The 19,197-nt window shown below is 41.9% G+C and overlaps 2 protein-coding genes across 2 annotated transcripts; one reads left to right on the plus strand and one right to left on the minus strand.

Moving 5' to 3' along the window:
• Positions 1 to 3,102: 3,102 nt before the first annotated feature.
• On the minus strand, positions 3,103 to 5,785 carry LOC130464136 (uncharacterized). Its single transcript, XM_056833555.1, has 5 exons — positions 5,672 to 5,785; positions 5,500 to 5,583; positions 5,342 to 5,425; positions 4,590 to 5,264; positions 3,103 to 4,497 (listed from the first exon to the last, which is right to left on the minus strand). The coding sequence occupies exons 4-5, from the start codon at positions 5,244 to 5,246 to the stop codon at positions 3,697 to 3,699; spliced, it is 1,458 nt and encodes a 485-aa protein (XP_056689533.1). The 5' UTR covers positions 5,247 to 5,264; positions 5,342 to 5,425; positions 5,500 to 5,583; positions 5,672 to 5,785; the 3' UTR covers positions 3,103 to 3,696.
• Positions 5,786 to 10,241: 4,456 nt separating this feature from the next.
• LOC110800391 (uncharacterized) lies at positions 10,242 to 11,471 on the plus strand. The gene has a single exon (XM_022005695.2). It carries the CDS (start codon positions 10,414 to 10,416, stop codon positions 11,257 to 11,259), a length of 846 nt encoding a protein of 281 aa, XP_021861387.1. The 5' UTR covers positions 10,242 to 10,413; the 3' UTR covers positions 11,260 to 11,471.
• The last annotated feature ends 7,726 nt before the right edge of the window (positions 11,472 to 19,197 follow it).

Raw genomic sequence — 19,197 nt, forward strand, 5'->3', positions numbered from 1 at the left:
AATGTGGAGGTCTATGTGGATGACTCCATCGTAAAAAGCATCAAGGAGGAAGACCACGTCAAAGACTTGGCAGAGACCTTCGGAAACCTGAGGAAGCACAGCATGAAGCTGAACCCAAAAAAATGCGTCTTCGGGGTGAAGTCAGGTAAATTCCTCGGATTCATGGTGAGCGAAAGAGGAATTGATGCGAACCCGGACAAAGTCCAAGCGGCATTGGATTTACCCGAGCCGAAGACCAAGAGAGATGTGCAGAGGCTAACCGGCAGGTTAGCCGCACTAACAAGGTTCATATCAAAGGCCTCGGATAAGGGAGCCCCCTTCTTCAAAGCACTGAAACCAAAGAACCTCCCCGGAGGAGAAACAGAACCAGTCAAGAAAAAAGGGGTCCCGAGGAAAGTGGATCCCGAACTGATATGGGAACAGGAGCAAAAAGAAGCTTTTCAGCAACTCAGAGCCCACCTAGCTCAACTGCCGACACTGGCCAGACCAAAGGAGGGAGAAACCCTGTACCTATATGTCGCAGTTAGCCCTGGAACCGTCAGCGCAGTGCTTCTTCGGGAAGAAGAAAAGAAGCAACAGCCAATCTACTTCACCAGCCGAACACTCACAGGGGCCGAAACCCGGTACCCACTCATCGAGAAAGTCGCATATGCAGTAGTGGTAGCTGCACGAAAACTGAGGCCATACTTCGACTCCCACCAGATCACGGTGCTAACTGACCAACCGCTCGAAAAAGTACTCGACAAAATAGAGAGGTCAGGAAGATTGGCTGCCTGGGCCTTCGAACTATCAGAGTTCGGCATCAAATATCAGCCGAGGACAGCAATCAAAGCACAAGCATTGGCAGACTTCTTGGCCGAATGCTCATACCAGGAAATGTTGGATGATACGAAAAGCACTTGGGAGGTCTTCACTGACGGATCTTCCACAATAAACGGCTCAGGGGCAGGAGTTGTACTGATCCCCCCGACGGGGAAAAGCATAGAGTATGCATTGAAGTTCGGCTTCAAAGCAACCAACAACGAGGCCGAATACGAGGCCGCAATCGCAGGGATAGAGCTTTGTTTATCCCTGGAGGCCGAACATGTTCGCCTCAAAACTGATTCCCAGCTTGTAGCCAATCAGATCCGAGGGGAGTATGAGGCCAAATGGCCCAGCATGACAGCCTATTTAGCAAAAATTAAATCCTTAACGTCAAAGTTAAGATCCTTTGAAGTCATCCTCATTCCCCGAGGACAGAACACGCAAGCAGACGCACTGTCAAAACTCGCAAGCTCAACACTCATCGACCTAAACAGGTCGGTCCACGTGGAAGTTCACCAAGAGAGAAGCATCGACTTGCTACCCACCACAGTATGCAGCTTACGTACCGAACCTAGCTGGATGGACGCAGTAGTTGCATACAAAGAAAGGGGAGAACTTCCCGAAGATAAGCTGCTAGCGAGAAAACTGAAAAGATTCAACAGATGGTTCATCATCAGCGCCGAAGGAGAGCTCATGAGGAAATCATTCTCTGCTCCGCTGCTAAAATGTGTGGGTCCAACAGACGCTGACTACATCCTAAGGGAAATCCACCTCGGGATATGCGGAAACCACATTGGAGGTAGGACATTAGCACATAAAGCCCTTCGGGCTGGGTACTGGTGGCCCACTATGGTTTCCGAGGCAAAGCAGATGGCAAGGAAATGCGAGAAATGCCAAAAGTTCGCACCAGCCATCCATCAACCAGCTCAAACTCTACAATCAACACTGTATCCCTTACCATTCGCACAGTGGGGGTTAGACATCATTGGTCCCTTCCCCTCAGCGACGAACCAGAAGAAGTGGTTGATTGTAGGAGTCGACTATTTTAGCAAATGGATCGAAGCCGAAGCTGTCTCCTCCATCACCGAACCTCAGGTCCGCAAGTTCATATGGCAGAACATCATCACAAGGTTCGGCATACCAAGACTGATGGTCTTCGACCACGGGAAACAGTTCGACAACACCCCGTTGCAAAAGTGGTGCAAACAGTTCGGCATACACCTAGCGTACTCGGCAGTCTGTCACCCACAAAGCAACGGGCAAGCCGAAGCCGCTAACAAACTCATCCTCAACGCACTCAAGAAAAGAGTCGAGGATGACAAAAACAAATGGTTAAAAGAGCTACCCGGAACGCTATGGTCCCTTCGGACCACTGAAAAAGAAGCTACCGGACAAACACCGTTCCACCTTGTATACGGATCCGAAGCAGTAATTCCTGTGGAAATCGGAACAGAAAGCCTGAGGATCCAGGCATACAACAGGTATGATGGGCTCCAAGGAGAAAGCAACAACCAACTTCTATCCGAAGCTCTCGATCTACTGGATGAAGCTCGGAACGATGCAAGGACACTCAACGCAGCCTATTTGCAGAGGGTCAACAAGCATTACAACCGAAGAGTCAACGCCAGACCCCTAAAAGTCGGTGATCTAGTACTCAGAAACGCCGCCTCGGTTCAGAAAGGACGGATCCATGGCAAACTCTCAGCCACTTGGGAAGGACCATACATCATCCATTCCGAAAAAAGGCCAGGCACGTATATGCTGAAACAGTTAGATGGAACAATTCTGAAGAACCATTGGAATACCGATGTTCTCAAGAAATATTTTGTATGATCTCTGTCTGTAAACCAAGTAAGTTGTTTAATGAGAAGAGGAAAGCCATTTGGCACCATGTGTTTCATTGAACTTATCTCTACATTTATTGTCCCTTTATATATATCTGCAGCCTCGGATCTGATCAATCCGAGACTAAAAACAGGTTGACTTTGCCCATTCCTTGATAAAATGCAAGAAATGACCAAATCATACACTTCAGGGAACCGTCCAGAATCCTCGGATTCGCGGTACCCTAATAAAATTTGTTCGCAACAAACAGTCGCTCGAATCAAGTTATAAAACTCCGGCTCAGATCCACGGATCGCCGAAGGCATAACTAAAGAGGCAGACTAGCGATCTCTTGCCCAGGTTTCCGAACCACAAGAGATCGGAAGAACAATCCAAACCTCTGAGCAGATCGACGGATTTGAAGAGTCTGGAAACTAAAGAGTCTCTTAGCAGATCTACGGATTTGAAGAACTCGCAAAACTAAAGAGTCTCTTAGCAGATCTACGGATTTGAAGAACTCGCAAAACTAAAGAGTCTCTTAGCAGATCTACGGATTTGAAGAACTCGCAAAACTAAAGAGTCTCTTAGCAGATCTACGGATTTGAAGAACTCACAAAGTCAAAGAGCCTCTTAGCAGATCTACGGATTTGAAGAACTCGCAAAAGTTAAAAAGTCTCTTAACAGATCTACGGATTTAAAGAGCTCGCAAGATCAAAAGGTTTTTAGCAAGTCTACAGAAAGAGGAGCTCGAGAAATCTACGGATTTAAAGACCTAAAAATTGCGAAAGAACAAGTTGAAAAGAAGCAGCCAAGTAACAAACATTCATTTTTTATTCAATATTTGGGGGAAGTACAAATACATCGAAAAACCTCAAAAATTGAAAACAAAATGAAACAAGTTAAAATCGGCAGCCATCAACAGACAATACCGGCCTACCGAAGTACTAAAGAAAACAAAAAAGAAATAAGTACAACGCAGCGCCGAGGCAAAAGGGGGAAAGGCAAGCACATGTTCGGAAGTCCTCAACTGGAACCGACCGACTCTGAAGAAGACGACTGCCCGAATCCCTAGCTCTTGGGAGTCTCAGGAGCATCCCCCAGAGGAGCATCCTTCGAAGAACCCCCAGCAGTAGTATCACCTTCGGAAGCCGCCTTCTGGGCCCGAGCCTCTGCAAGAGCAGCTTGGCGTTCAGCTTCAGCTTCGTCTCGATCGGCCTGGCACTCCACCAAGTGATCCTGGGCCCTCATCCAGAGCGGAACCTTCTCATTCCAAGGGAAATGAGGCATATGCTTCGCGAACATCCGCCGAGCACCCAGGATGCCATTCCAGTATTGCTCTCTACACTGATCAGCAGTGTAGAGGTCAACTCTCTCTTGCTCCAACTTCCGAATGGCAGCATCTTTCTCTCGGATCTTCAGCTGGAGAACGGGCACCTTGTCAGCTTGATTCTGAACAATCTCCCGGTGCTTGATAAACTGCTGAAGCCTCGCCTCCGCTTCCTGGCTCTGCTTAATGGCCGCCTCAAATTTAGACGTCATCTCCTTGAGAAGACTGTCTTTTTCTTCAAGTTCGCTCGCAAACTTGGCAGCCATTTCTCTCCTCTCCCTGTCGAAGGAAGCTATCTTTTCAGCATCCTCTTCAACTTGGAAAGTGAGCTTCCCAACTTCGGCCCCGATCTGTTCCGCCGCTTCCCTAGCCTCACGACTGTACTGAAGGTACAGTTGCTTGAGGTCCACCATCTCGGCCATGAGCTGCCCAGCCTTCTGGTCCAAGACAGGGATATCACGAGCATAAGCCTCCTGATACCTCCTCAGCTGCCTTTCCTCAACCGAGCTACACTCGGAAGCGAACGAGGACCAGAAAACAGCCTGGGAAAGAAGAAAGGACGAGAAAAGATGAGGAAAGAAGAAAACAACAAACCAAAAAAAACGGAACTCAAAACAAAATTTCCAACACTTACCTCATTCAGATAATATTGGGCCATCATAGCTGGGTTCCTCTCCTCAGCTCCAGGAACCCTCCACTGCGGGTTGGCCCGAAGAAGATTCTCCCGTGCAGCTTCGGGACCCACCAAAGATCCCACGTGAGCCATGGGGTTCTCCCCCAAAACCGGAGCTCTGGCATAGCGAGCCATCGCCTCCCTTACCTCCTCGGGGATCCGTTTCAGCGGAACATCCGAGCAAGGGTCAGCGTGGATCAGTCTATCCAGGGCCGAGGTCGAAGTGGAGCCCAAGGTCGAATGACGCCTCTTCCTCGTCAGACCCTGCTCGGGTTCCTCCTTCTCAGCTTCGGGAACCTCTACGTGAGCTTCGGTGAGATCCACCATCTCCTTATCCGGACTTTTCTCCCTTTCGAGAGAAACGTCAGCAGCTTCTTCCTTCTGCTCGGCCACAATAGGGACATCCGAGCCAGGAACAAGGTCGGCTTCAATTGCCTCCATCACCTTGGTTATATCCTGGATCTCGATCCCTAAAGCAGCAGACGGCTTCAGCGGAGAAGGGATGGTATCTTCCTCAGCCAGCGGTTGGTCCACGGGAGGCGGTTCCACAACCACCACACTCTTCAACTTCTGCCCGGGCAAGGGCATGAAGTGAAGGAGGTTTTTGGGAGGAGGCATGACTTCCGAAACCACTTCCTACAGGGCAAACGCTCAAAGGTCAGTTTCAGAAAAAGAGAGAACAGACCACAAAAGCTCTAAGTCAGAACAAATACCTTCTCCGAAGACTGATCAGCTTTCGCCTTCTTCGGATGCGCAGAAGGCCTCAAAAGAGTGCTGCTCTTCCTTTTGCGCTGATCCTAAACAGAAGAAACCAAGGGTCAATAAATGTAAAACAAGACAAAGGAAGGAATAAAGAAAAATCGCGAAGTACCCGGTTCCTAGATAAAGAGATATCTATCCGAGCCGGAGATGAAACCGAAGGAACGGCACGCGGCACAGCGTCAGTCCCAGGACCCTAAAAAGATGGTCCAGGACCAAGACGTTAGCCGACGGCCAACCAAAAAGAAAGACAAACAAAAGACTTCGAGATTAGAAACACTCACCGGATCCGAGGTTGTCCTCAAATCAGGGAGCACGACTTTCACTGGAACAGCTTCGGGAGAAGAGGCAGAATCCCACGGATCAGCTCGAACTTCAGATATCCGAGCGACACCCGACGGAGACAACACGTAATCCTTCAAACGAGGATTACGAGGATTCTCCTTCCCGAACTTATAATCAGGGGCCGAGTCGTGAATGGTCTTCAGATCCAAAGAAATACCCAAGACCACAGGATCAACGCAGCTAAAGCCGTACTCTGCAGAAACAAAGCACAAAACGAAATCAGTAAAACGAGACCAAAAAGGAGGAGGACAAACTTACTAAAGCACGGTCCCAGCCGAAAGACACCTACCCCTGTCAAAAATCCTGCTGAGACCGGCAACAGCAAGAATGTCCTCCCGCAAGATATAGTTGAGGTTCGGGAGCCAGTTGGACGGCAATTTGTAGTTGTCCTCCCGAGCCAAAAACCACTGGAGGAGATCCACGTAGTGGTGATGGTTCCGATCCGGAGCAGCCACGCTTCGCATATCAGGATCAGGAGTCACAAACCACTTCGGAGGGCGGTAAAAATGTGGATGCTTCGGATCTGTCGGCACACGAACGAACAACCACTCCGTCTTCCAGTTATGATCAGAGCTGAGGTAAGGGTAGGCCGTAATATAGTTCGGCTCCCCCTTTCTTCGGGATATTTTGTTGATAATGGTCCACCAACCATACCCATCCCCCTTGGAAGCGTGGTTGAAAGACAGATCGTGCAGATCCCGAAACACGGCAACAGAGCATGGAAAGTTAATAAAATCGCACACCCATCTAAATCCGATGATGTGCCTCATAGATTTGGGGGTAAGCTGGGCCAAACTGATGTTGTACGACACCAGGAGCTCGGATACGAAGGGATCCAAAGGAAAGCGGAGGCCGTTCTCCAAATGATGAGTATACACAGAGATGAACCCCCTCGGCGGATGAGTCACCCGAGGACGCTCCTGGTCGGGAAGCTCGCACCAGTACCCCAAGGCGTGCTGGATTCCGTATAACTCTTCGGCCCTCCGATGGTAATGCCCCAGCTTCGCCTCCACCAACCAGTCACCACTGACCGATTTTTCCAAGGGACCATCGATCTTAGTGGTCTCATGCAGAATCGGGGCATACTTGCCCTGCGGATCAGCTTCAGTCCAATGAACTGGAAACTCAGGGTAGGAGCGGCGCACACCCGAAGAGCCAGCCTTTTTACCAGAAGTTGCGCGTTCAGACACGCTAGACCCGCCAACAACATCATCTTTCGAAGCATCCCAACCAGTCGAACGCCTCTCCACTGGCCTCTCCGAAGGCCGACCCCTCGAAGTTTTCGGTAACCTTCCCGAAGGCACGTTCTCCCTCTCACTAGAGGAGCCAACGACGAACTTGCTCTTGCCCCTATTCTTTGCCATGGCCGCGAATTCTCGGTCTAGGGTTGAGATTGAGGGGTAGAAGGAAAAACGAAGAAAAAAGGAGAATTCAGAAACAAATTACCTTTTTCCGAAGCGGAATTCGCCGATAAAACGAACAACACAAGTTCCCGAAGTCTAAAGTTGGCCGAATTTCGTAGATCTGAAGAAACAAATTGCACTGCGATCGCCGGAATTTAGAGAGAGAAAGGGTCTGAAAGAAGGAGTAAAAAGTTCGAAAAGAGCAATGCACCCCGTATTTATAGAAAAGAAAAGGGGCGCATCAACTTCCTCAACCCACGATCTCCACGGCACAATACAACTCCCAACACTTGTCATCAATGCAAATCATCCCTTTTCAGAAAAAGAGAGGGAACTTTCGGACTTCTGACAGCTGGAAACCCACCCATTTAATTCTAAATGGACCGGGTCTGGGGGGCATGTTGTTTGGGCTCCCAATTGATTCTCAATTGGGCCACTAAGTCCAAAGCCCAATGGCTCTAAACAAACAGCATCAAACCCACCAATGGCTAGTCAGCCATCCATCAAGGCCCAAGGCCCAATAGCAATAAATGACCTATGGGCATTTATTATGCAAACACTATAAATAGGCCGCCAAGGCTCACACCTCAAGGTACGTCCAATTTACCGCCTTAAGACTACTCTTCTAGAGAACTTCTCTCTAGAATCCGAGCATCATTCTTACTTAGGCATCGGAGGGGCTTTCCTCGGAAACACCCCCGAGGCTAGTGACTTTGCTCTTGTGCAGGTGAATTCGGACTCCACTCATTCAAACAAGCAAGATCTTCAACACATACAAAAGGGCCTTCATTCGAAGCCCATTGTTTCCATCTTTACAACACCGGAACAGTAACTATAGAATAGAAAGAGTTACTATATGATATAGAAGAGTAACTATTTCTATACGATAGAAATATTTACTATATGATATAAAGCAGTCGATATCTTTGTGTATACATTATTAAGTAATTGAATTCTTATCAAAATGATATCAAAAAAATTATTGTACGACTATTAGAGTAATTATATTACATACAAGTACAAGTATATCAACTTAACAGTTACTATATGATCTATGCAGTAACTATGTCGCATATATTTATAATTATATTGTTAAAATTTACAGTATGACTAGTAGAGTAACTATATTGCATATAAGCAAACTATATCAACGTAAGAGTTACTATATAGGCCGCGGATTTTTTGAATCACATAAACATTGCTTGTCCATGTCATCTTTAAAAGCCGTAAAATTCCTAGCGTGAACCTGATCCATGCAAATGGGATTGACTCGACTAACCCCTTTGGAAGATCATCCCTTGCTTTAGGCGGCACTACAACTCTACGAGCAATCGAAGACACGAATTGTGCTAGTTTGCACTTTTTATAATCTAATATAACGTGGCTGACCCAATGGACAAAACCAAACTTCACCTTAGCATTCAACTTGGAATTCACCAAACTCTGATCAATGAAGTTTATCCTAGTGGTTAAAATCGAGGGCATGTATGTGTACGTTATATCATAGGTTTGAATCTCCTATCCCCTACTTTGTAATATCCTTCTTTCTTACTTCCTCTGTTCATAAATACTAGCAACATTTGATATTTTTACACTATTCACATATTTCATTTTGACTATTGTTGGTGATTTATATGTTAAATAAAACATAGTCATGTGAGATCTTGTTAAATTCGTCTCAATACGTATGTTTAAAATATCAACTTTTTATGATTTTTGCTTGAATAAAATTTAAATATTGACGATTTAAATTATGCTTTGGTATACGTGAAAGTAACAAACGTTGCGAGTATTTATGAACGGAGGAAGTATTTTTTTAATTAATTAATGACACAAACATGCATGACATGACCAAACGAAGTAAAGACGGTCTTATCAAACATTTGACGTAAAACTTTAAAATGATCTGAACTATACTTGACACAAACTCAAAATAACCTGCATCAGTCCACTCCAAACCCCAACTAACTCAATGCGATCTCAAATTAGACTAACCCTCACATAACCTAAAGATCTAACCAGTCCATATATATATGATCGTTGTATCTAGCTAGCAAGGTATAAGTAATCCTATTTTTTAGCCGTTGTAGTCACAAGGTACAAGCAAATGTGCAAAGAAATGACCTTGGTGATATCATGTTTAAGGTACAACCAATTATACAAAGGCATGTCAACGAACTGAGTCTTTGTTTTTTGGTAAGGAAGAAGAATATATGGCCAAAAAAAAAGGCACAAATGCCCAAACACAACACCTAGACAAACACCAATGGGCCGGGAGGGACTTACCTTCTAGGAAGGGTCTACGAGCTGAGTCAAGCCAAATATTTGGTTGTTCGAGCTTAGCTTGAAAAGAAATTTCAGAAATCGAGCCAGCCCAGTGTTTTAGTGAGCTTTTATTTTATCTTGTTCAAGCTTAACTCATTTAACTTTTTCGTTGTACAATCTTATCTCATGGATAGCTCGTACAAATTCTTGTTCGAGCTAAATTCAAGTTTGAACGAGCTTATAAACGAAGACGAACGAGTATGTACTATAAACAGAGGATACGAACGAGCTTTTCGCGAACCTAATTTGAACTATCAAAATTTAGATAGTGTTGTTAACTTCAAAACATTTATGTATTCGTTTATTTATTATTGGATGATTGACTGAGATTTGATCAAGCTTGTTCACGAGATTCCATCATGAACATATGGGCTCATTATTGGAGGAAAATGCAAATCCAAGCCGAAATATTTGAATGGACAACTGTAGTGGGGTAAGTTGTATAGGTATCTATCTCTATTTCCATGAGATATGTGACCGAATTGCAATTGAATTGATGTATCCATTTCAAATAAGTGTAGCAATATAACATGAATACATGATGGAGATATATGAAACTGACTCTTCGATCATTTATTTATATTTGTAGGGGTTGCTGTTGGGGGTATGTGTCAAATTGTTAATAAACCGTGTATTTTTGTCCATTCACTAAAAATCAGACCTTTCTTAAATTATGTATTAAAATCTCAGGTATCAGGCTACCCAGCAAACAACCCACACGGAGTAACAAATACAGCTAGCTGTTATACTATAATAACCATTTATGGTTTTAATTTTGCCAACAAAACAAGGAGAAGTATCTTACAATCTCTGACTTAACCCCCTTCTTAGCTGTTTATGTCCCATTTTTCTATCCCTATAAAAACAACTAGGTAGTAGTTTCCATCTAACTCAAAAACAAAACACTAGTTTAACTCTAAATATATAGCAACCCCCTTTTGAAAGTATTAAAAATGGCTAGTTGGAACCATGTTCGATCAGCTAGCTTCCCACCGAAATCGAACCCAATACTTGAAAAGATCGACAACGAATTGATGAAGCTAAGAAAAGCAGAAGCAGCATCAACATCTGTAGTCGAAACAGTATGCATTGGCTTAACAGGGTTAGCTACGTTGTATAAATGTGTTAATAATGTACTTTGTTTACCACTTGTTGCAAACCAAACACTTCCACTCACTCTTTTTAAAAAAGAAGCACCCTTGATTCAAGGATCATCGAAACTCCTACAAATCTGCGGTGCTTCAAAAGAGATGTTGCTGAGATTATTAGAAACAGTTAGAGCGTTTCGATGCTTCAACAACGAGACAGATATTTCAGACTATTTCTCTATGAGAAAAGAGATCGTAAAAACTGCTAAAGGGCTTGCCTTGGAATTAAGGCAAATTGAAGGGAGTTTAATATCTGGGAGCGAGTTCAATAATAATGCCGAATTTGAGGTGATAAGAGTACTGAGATGTGTTAGTATTATAAACATTTCAGTACTTGACTCACTTCTACGATTCTTGGCTATGCCATTGAAGTCGTCTTCCTCAATAATGTCTAAATCCACCAAATTTGGTTTCATTTCGAAGAAAAATAAGCATGAAGCGAAATTGAACAAAAATGGGAATGCGTTGAGTAATGTTGATGTTGTATTACATGGATTTCATAATGGAGAAGACTGTATTGATTGTGATCTGGTTAAGAAGAGATTAGAGTTGTTGGAGGTTTGTTTGAGAGGGATTGAAGACGGTTTAAACAACATTTTAAAGCAATTAGCTAGGACTAGAGCTTCATTAATCAGAATAATCTCGGCTTAATCTAATTAATTAATTACTAGTTTAAATTTCTCATAGATTATCACTAAGACATGACATGTTTCATGTTATCATTGTGAAAATAAAAATAAATAAATGCAAATGTTATTAATGTATTAACCCGGGGCATTGCCCGGGCCCAAAAACTAATTATGTATTAATTAGAGTTAATCATATTTTGATAAGTATATAGTTTCTTCTTCTAATGGTGTAAATGGATCTGCTCTTTCTTTCTCTATATCAACTCTCATGAGATATTCTATCTTTGTCACAGATGAGACATATATCGTCTGTACGAACTCAAATTTTTCTCTGGTTTGAAGTCTCTCTAGGATTGCCAATAACCAAATATTTTTAACGCATAACTGGGATTATATTAAATTAGAAAGCAGGTTCTACAACAACCGTCGGGTGATCCAAAAACTTACATCCCGACGGAATGACGTTACAATCAAACACTAGTGGAAAAAGGCTTATTTGCATCCCCGCATTTGCCACGCCATTCTAAACATGTGACGCAAATGACAAATTTTAGCATAAAATTTAGTCATTTGCGTCGCAGCTTTGTTAAACTGCGACGCAAATGACTCTAGGATGCCCCCCAGAGTCATTTGCGTCGCAGATTAGTAAAACTGCGACGCAATTAACTCAATCAAGTGCGTCGCAGATTTACTAATCTGCGACGCAAATGACTCTGGGGGGCATCCTAGAGTCATTTGCGTCGCAGTTTAGTAATTCTGCGACGCAAATGATGTTTTGAATTTTTTCTAAAATTTAATTTTGTTGGCGCTAGCTAGCTCTCCAATGCGATATTCCACAGCGACCTAAATTGAAACCCAATTGCAAAAGCTTCACCCCTCACTGCTTCAATTCCTTCCTCCAACTTCCTCGGCCTTCCTCGTCCTCCGCCGTCAACCTCGTCCTCCGCCGTCAACCTCCGTCTTCCTCGACCTGCTGTTCGTCTTCCTGCCGCGTCAACCTCCTCTTCGCACAGCTCATTGTCCTCCAACTTCCTGCTCGTCGCCGCCCCCTGATCGTCGTTCAACCCCCGGCCTCTTCACAGGTCACTGTCGCCGCTGCTTGCTAACGCCGTCGGCTGCCACGCCGCTGGCCCTCCTCTCTTCAATTGCTCCATCGATTAATTAGGTACATTTAAATTTTATTTTGTGGATATTATTTAATTGAATTTTAATTGTGCATTTTAATTATAATTGTGGATATTATGTTTGAATTTTAATGGTACATTTTAGTTGAATTTTAAGATTGAATTTTAATTGTGGATATTATTTAATTGAATTTTAATTGTGCACATTTAAGATTTAGGTTTTGTTGAATTTTAATTGTAGTTTTTGGTGAATTGTAATAGTTGGTTTTGTTGAAATTATTTGTTTATTACAATTAGGTTTTGTTGAATTAAGGTTATGAAATGAATTTTTGGGTTTGTTTAGGTTTATGAGATGGTTTGTGTAGGTTATGAAATGATGTTTTGGGTGTGCTACAAAATTCGGGTTTGTGAATTTGTGATGTGAAATGAATTGTACTATGGGAACTTGTTATTAGTTATGGTAGGTTTTGTTGGAAGCCATGGATTTATAATGATATGAATAGCCTAGTTTATATTCTAACCTTTGACAAAATTTGGTCATATTGTTTTATCTTTAGTGGTTGAAAATGGATCGGAGTTGGATGTATGGTAGTAAACGATTTTCTACAAGGTTCTTACAAGGGATTCAAGAGTTCATTAAGGTTGCCTTGAAACATCAATCAGAACATGAATCAAGTTTAATTCTGTGTCCTTGTTGTGATTGCAATAATTCAAGGGGGTATCGGGATATTGATGATATTGTTGATCACATAGTTCGTCGCGGTTTTAAGGGTAACTACACGACGTGGACATGGCATGGTGAGAGCATAGATCATGGGGCAAGTTCTAGTATGCCGAGCTCGAGTCAGCATAATCATTGTGATAATGGTGATGATAATGAAATTGAGGATGATATTGGTGTTGAAAGTGAGGAAGAAGAGGAGAAAGATAGGATAGATGATATGATGCATGATGTGGAAGACCATCATTTCGTTGAGCGTTCCCATATGTATGATAGTATAATCAAAGCTTCCGCAACACCATTATATCATGGTTCTACACAAACTGTACTTGGTGCCGTCATCGAATATTTCAACTTAAAGGTGGAAAACGGTTGGACCAACAAGAGTTTTTCACAGTTTTTGGAGGCCACGTCTGGTAATCTTCCTGAAGGAAACAAACTTCCAAGGTCTAACTATGAGGCCCAGAAGCTTATGTGTCCTTTGGGTATGGATTATGAGAAGATACACGCGTGTCCAAATGATTGCGTGTTGTATCGAAAGCAGTATGCAAATCTGCATGAGTGTCCAAGATGCGGATTGTCCCGTTACAAGATCGTGGAGAATGATGCAACATCAACTAAGAAGAAACCTTCTCCGGCTAAGGTGCTTTGGTATCTTCCAATTATACCAAGATTTAAGCGCCTTTTCTAAGAAGAGAAAACTGCAAAACTCTTGAGGTGGCATGCCGAGGGGAGGAAGAAAGATGGGGTAATGAGGCATCCTGCTGATTCTCCATAATGGAGGAACATTGATCGAAAGTACAAGGTCTTTAGGGAAGAAGTTCGGAATCTCAGGCTTGGTCTTTGCACGGATGGAATGAACCCATTTGGGACACTTAGTACCCAATATAGCACTTGGCCGGTTCTTCTCACCATATACAATTTGCCTCCTTGGTTATGCATGAAGCGTAGATACATCATGTTGTCGCTCTTAATCTCTGGGCCTAAACAACCCGGAAATGACATAGATGTGTATCTAGAGCCACTCATTGAAGATTTGAAATTGTTGTGGGATGAAGGGGTGTTGATGTTTGATGCATACACCAAAACCAATTTCACTTTACGTGCCATGATTTTTTGTACGATAAATGATTTCCCGGCTTATGGAAATTTGTCAGGGTATTCTGTAAAGGGAAAGAAGGCATGTCCAGTTTGTCATGATGATTTGGTCTCGAGGCGCCTAAAATTTTGTGGGAAAGATGTGTACATGGATTACCGGATGTATCTTCCTGAAGATCATCCATTTCGAAAAGAGAAGGAAGCTTTTAATGGAGAATTGGAGATGAGAGAAGCTCCTGCCCCCTTATGTGCGTGTGAGGTTTTGCGTCGAGAGCTTTTGCCACGCACGATGTGCGACGCAAATGTGCTTAAAAGTGCGATGCAAATGACCCTTTTTCCACTAGTGAAACCTACAAAAGCTCAAAAGGCTATACAACAAAAGGTACCAAAACATTCCCATCACAGCTTACAACTCTTCGAGAAATACAATTATGCTGGGGGAACCAAAACCAACCACCACCCGGTTTAAGTCGCGCCTGCTCCTGCTGCGCCATCACCCACCTGCTTCTCCCTGTGCTCCACATTCGCGGTGGCGCTGCGAACAGGAATCGTCGTGATAACCGTCGCCGGAATCGTGCCAAACATGATTGAGGTGGACACCACATCACCCTCATCCTCCTCAGGAGGGGCCTCCAAGTCAATAGGTGTAGTGGAGCTTGTGGCGTTCAACAAATGTAACTTCTCTACATCATCCAATTTCTGCAAATCTCCCTCATACGCCATAGTTGCAAATGGTGGAGGAGTTAAAAAAACTTTGTGCCCCACTGCCATCTCGACCGCAAAGCATGCTAACGAATGAGCCACCTTGTTTTTGGCTTTGGGGATGTGCTTGACCACGACAACATTGAACTTCGCCATTAACCCTGCCACATCAACCAGAACCGGTCTCAACTCATCATGATACGATTCACTGGCAGAGTCAAGCATGTTGGCTAAGAGCTGCGCATCCGTTTCCAATTCCAAATTCTGAATACCAAAATCAGCTGCCATAATAAGCCCTTCCCGAACCGCATACAACTCCGCTGCTAGAGGGGTAATCGCATTGAACTTACTAGCATAACCCATATACCATTTGCCCGTGGCTCCGCGAAAAACCCCTCCTCCACCTGCCTCGTTCTTTGCCTTCCAACTGCCATCTGTATTTAATTTCAAGAACTCATACGCTGGGGGCCTCCAAATTTGGTCGCGCTTGCTCACCTGTGCTTTCCCTTTACCCTGCAGTGCTTTGTTAGTATCCAGTAAATCCACATAGAATGCATTATAAACCGAGAACGACTTAAACATTTTATGATCAAAGACAGCCCTATTGCGAGCCTTCCATATGTGCCATAGAGCAACACAAAAAATGATCGACCAAGCAGACCCTTGATTCAAATTAAACCATAACCAATCCCCCCATCCCAAGCTGAAAAAAGTGTGCAACTGAATCCTGTGATTTGGAAGGAGACGAGTAAAAATATAATTCCACAAAATACTAGAATCCCCACAATCCCTAAATAAATGGATGTGATTTTCAGCCACTAAATTGCAACGAGTGCAATTGGGAGAGATATAATCCAGCTTCAAATCACTACAAGAATTAGAAACAACCAGGGCGATTTTTTTATAAAAAGAAAGGCAACTACTAAATCGTCCTAATAGAACAAATCAAATATGGCAAACAAACATTGCCTTGGTTGGTAAAAACAAAGAGGGCGAAAGTATTCTTTGCCTTCTTTGATTTACATTAAACAGGGCGACTTCTCAAATTTCGCCCTCTTTGATCATTTTTTTTAAAAAAAATAGCATCCCCAACTCCTTGAAACTGCAAACTCCGAATACCAAACTTCACCCAAATTTTCTTTCTAAGAATCCCAAAATGAAAACTCCAATCTTCAGTTAGCTTGTTCTCTCCCTAAATCTTCAATTTAGCTTTCTCTTCTCAATTTCTCTTTCTCTCCCTTAAATATTCAGTTTAGCTTTCTCTCTCCCTCTCCATCTTCAATTTCTCTGGTCATAAACCCTAATTTTATGCGTTTTGGTTGAGTTCGCCTGAAATTTGATTGAGTTCGCTTGAAATTTGGTTGAGCTTGCTTGAAATTTGGTCCAATCGCACATATTTGCTTCATAACCGAAGTTCGTCTGGTATCATATTTGCTCAACTTCTTCGCGTTTTTTTGCTGGCATTTGAATTACTAGTTCATCATTACTCCGTTTTTATCATCTCATGTTACTGTATTTTAGTGATAAGATTCGAATTATTTTCTTAATTAATGTTATTTTTCATTTAAATTGTAATTGATTTGTTTACCATAAGAAGCAGATTTGTAATTCGTATTATTTTGAATTAGCGATGTTTGTGGTTTTGCCTGTTCTTTTGATGTTTGTGAATTATTGATTTCTTATGGAACCACAATTTGTTAATTAAACTCAATATATTTTCGTCTATATAATTTGTTGAGTTTACTGAAAACTCAATACTAAAATCCCTGTTAATTTGCTGTTTTTGGTTAATTTTAGGGTTTTGGTTTGCAGATCTATGGAATCTTACAATTTGAGGTATGTGTTGGAGTTACTCATTCCTTTCAGACCAACCTTCAATTTCAGGTACTAGGCCTCGATCGTACTTTTTGAATTTGATTTCTGCAGCATATTCATGCCAATTGATGTTGAACATTCAAATTTTGCAGAATGGACATAATTCAAAGTTTTTCGATTTTTTTATTTTCTATAATTTTATATCTATGCCGTTTGTGATTTAATCATTGCAATTTATTTGTGTTATTATATTAATTTGATTCATATGTTGTAATTTTGTTGTTGATTTGGATTTTCTTTATATTCTCTGATTACTTGATGTGAGATTAGAGTTATAGTGTAGTTCTTTCTCTAATTCCTAGTGTTTTTTTCTCTGTAATGTGCAAATACAGTTGGACTTTTGAATGTTTATTCGTCCTTGTATGTTGCCTATTCCGTTTAAGTCTATGTATGTAGTTCTTATATTATTGTGGAGTTTATGCATGAGATGTGATAAATTGGTAACTGACTAATAGGCAGAAAAGTTGTACTTCGTATTATGTATGAATATGATTATATAATAATGATATTGTTAGTTTGTCCTTGTGGTCTGTGGGCTGCATATTCATGGAGCTCATGAACATAAGACCTTTGTTTCCTGGCAAGGACCATGTTCACCAAATACGGCTGTTGACAGAGGTGAGATTCTTGTCCGCAAACAAACTAGTAATACATTGCTGAGTTTGAACAAGCTGAACGCCTGTCTCTTCGTGCTGTTGGGTATAGTAATTAATTTATCAGTTTTACATTTTACATTTATATTGAAATCATGGTTGCTGTTTAGTTTCTTTTAGATGGATAAAAGTAGAAATGTAGATTAATGTTTGGCTTTCTCGTATAAGTTCTGCAGGTATAAAAAAATATCTTTCACAATTTAAGTTAGTTTTTAGATGTTATATGGATATTTGCATTGCCAAGAATTTCTGTTCAATAGTGTCAAGTGAAGGTACCTTTCATTATGATGTAATCATGGTTATGGGTTTTTCGCCTTTTGGTCTCATAAACCTTCACAGTCATCAATTGGCTAATACCGAAAAGGTTTTGGTTGTGTGTGCTGTTCGCAAGCTCACTGATGATGATTAGAGGGCATATTATGATCAGTTAATATTTCAATGCCAAAATATAATTCCTAATCCCTATTTTATTTTATTTCTATTGATTATTTGCTTCTTAGTCTTTTATTTACTATTTTATTTTCCAGTTAGTACTTAAGTTAGCTAGTTCATAAAATCTCAAAACAGGGGTTTCTAACTTTCATTAGAAATAGTTTGATAAATCCAATTTTAAGTGGGATCGACCCTACCTTTCCCTATTACACTATTATGAGGTTAGAGTTAGGTTATTGTTGTTCGTACCAAAAGGCAAGTCACCACTAAGGTAGTAAGCTTGCTCTCTTACATGGTCTTTTTCTCTTTTCTGCTACAGAGAGTGTTTAATCACTGTAGATTCATTATATTGTTGATCTTTCTGAAGCAGGTCTTTTATACACCTTGTTCTCCTCTGACCTTGCCACTGCATATAGGTATCCTTCTTTTTCATTTCATTAAGCTACCTGTTTCCCTGGTTAATTTCTTGAGCTGTGGCAAGCAATCTGACGAGTTGCATATTTCTGTTAAAAGTCTTTCACGATGATACATTTTTATGTGCATATGTTCTGGTATTTTATTGCTTAGTTTCAGTTTCAGTTTCAGCTTCAGCATAGTTATATGTTGTTTGGGACATTGTGTCTGTTCAAAGTGTTTCATGTATATTTTTAAATGTGGCAGTTTTGCATAATAGCCTTATTTGGATATGATATATTCAATGAAGTAAAATATAATTTGGTTTTGCAAATATTTTGTTAGCTCAGGTCAGCACAAGGAATGGATTCTAGGCAAACTCTACATGGCACCAGGAATGAATCCAGACAACCTGTACGTGTCTTGCAATTTCATATGAGATATCTGTAAAAAGGTACATGAATGCATCAACTTAAAAAAGGTACATGCCTCTTGAGCTTTGATTTCAGATGACAAAGTATATAGGGTTAGATAGCAGTATCTAGTTGGTTAAGATAGTATTTACTAGTACTTTAAAGCTCTATCATCGGAACAAGGACAACTAGCTCGCATGTTTATCTCCTCATTTTGGAATCGGAGATCTAAATATATAAGTAGCACTAACCTATTAGCTCAACTGGAAGAGCATTGTGCAAATGCGCAAAGATGTGGGTTCGAATCCCATGTAGGTTAATTTATTTGCTGTATTGGCTAGCCTATAAAAAAATAGAAATAAAAAAGAAAAATAGAGGGCGCAAAAACAGGTGTCCCTAGATACAATAAAAGAGGGCGAAATAGACTGCCCTTCTTGATTCCAATCAGTAAGGGCGAAAATAGAATGCCTTCCTTGAAATAATCAAAGAGGGCAAAAAAAGTCGTCCTCCCTGATTTCAATCAAAGAGGGCGGAAAAAAGTCGTCCTCT

This window comes from Spinacia oleracea, chromosome 6 (assembly GCF_020520425.1).
Source record: "Spinacia oleracea cultivar Varoflay chromosome 6, BTI_SOV_V1, whole genome shotgun sequence".
NCBI lineage: Eukaryota > Viridiplantae > Streptophyta > Magnoliopsida > Caryophyllales > Amaranthaceae > Spinacia > Spinacia oleracea.

Coding starts and splice junctions, on each gene's coding strand:
- LOC130464136 (XM_056833555.1), bottom strand. CDS start 5,246: ATGCCTCCTCCCAAAAACCTCCTTCACTTCATGCCCTTGCCCGGGCAG. Junction 4,498..4,589: donor CCCAATATTATCTGAATGAG/GTAAGTGTTGGA, acceptor CTTCTTTCCCAG/GCTGTTTTCTGGTCCTCGTT.
- LOC110800391 (XM_022005695.2), top strand. CDS start 10,414: ATGGCTAGTTGGAACCATGTTCGATCAGCTAGCTTCCCACCGAAATCG.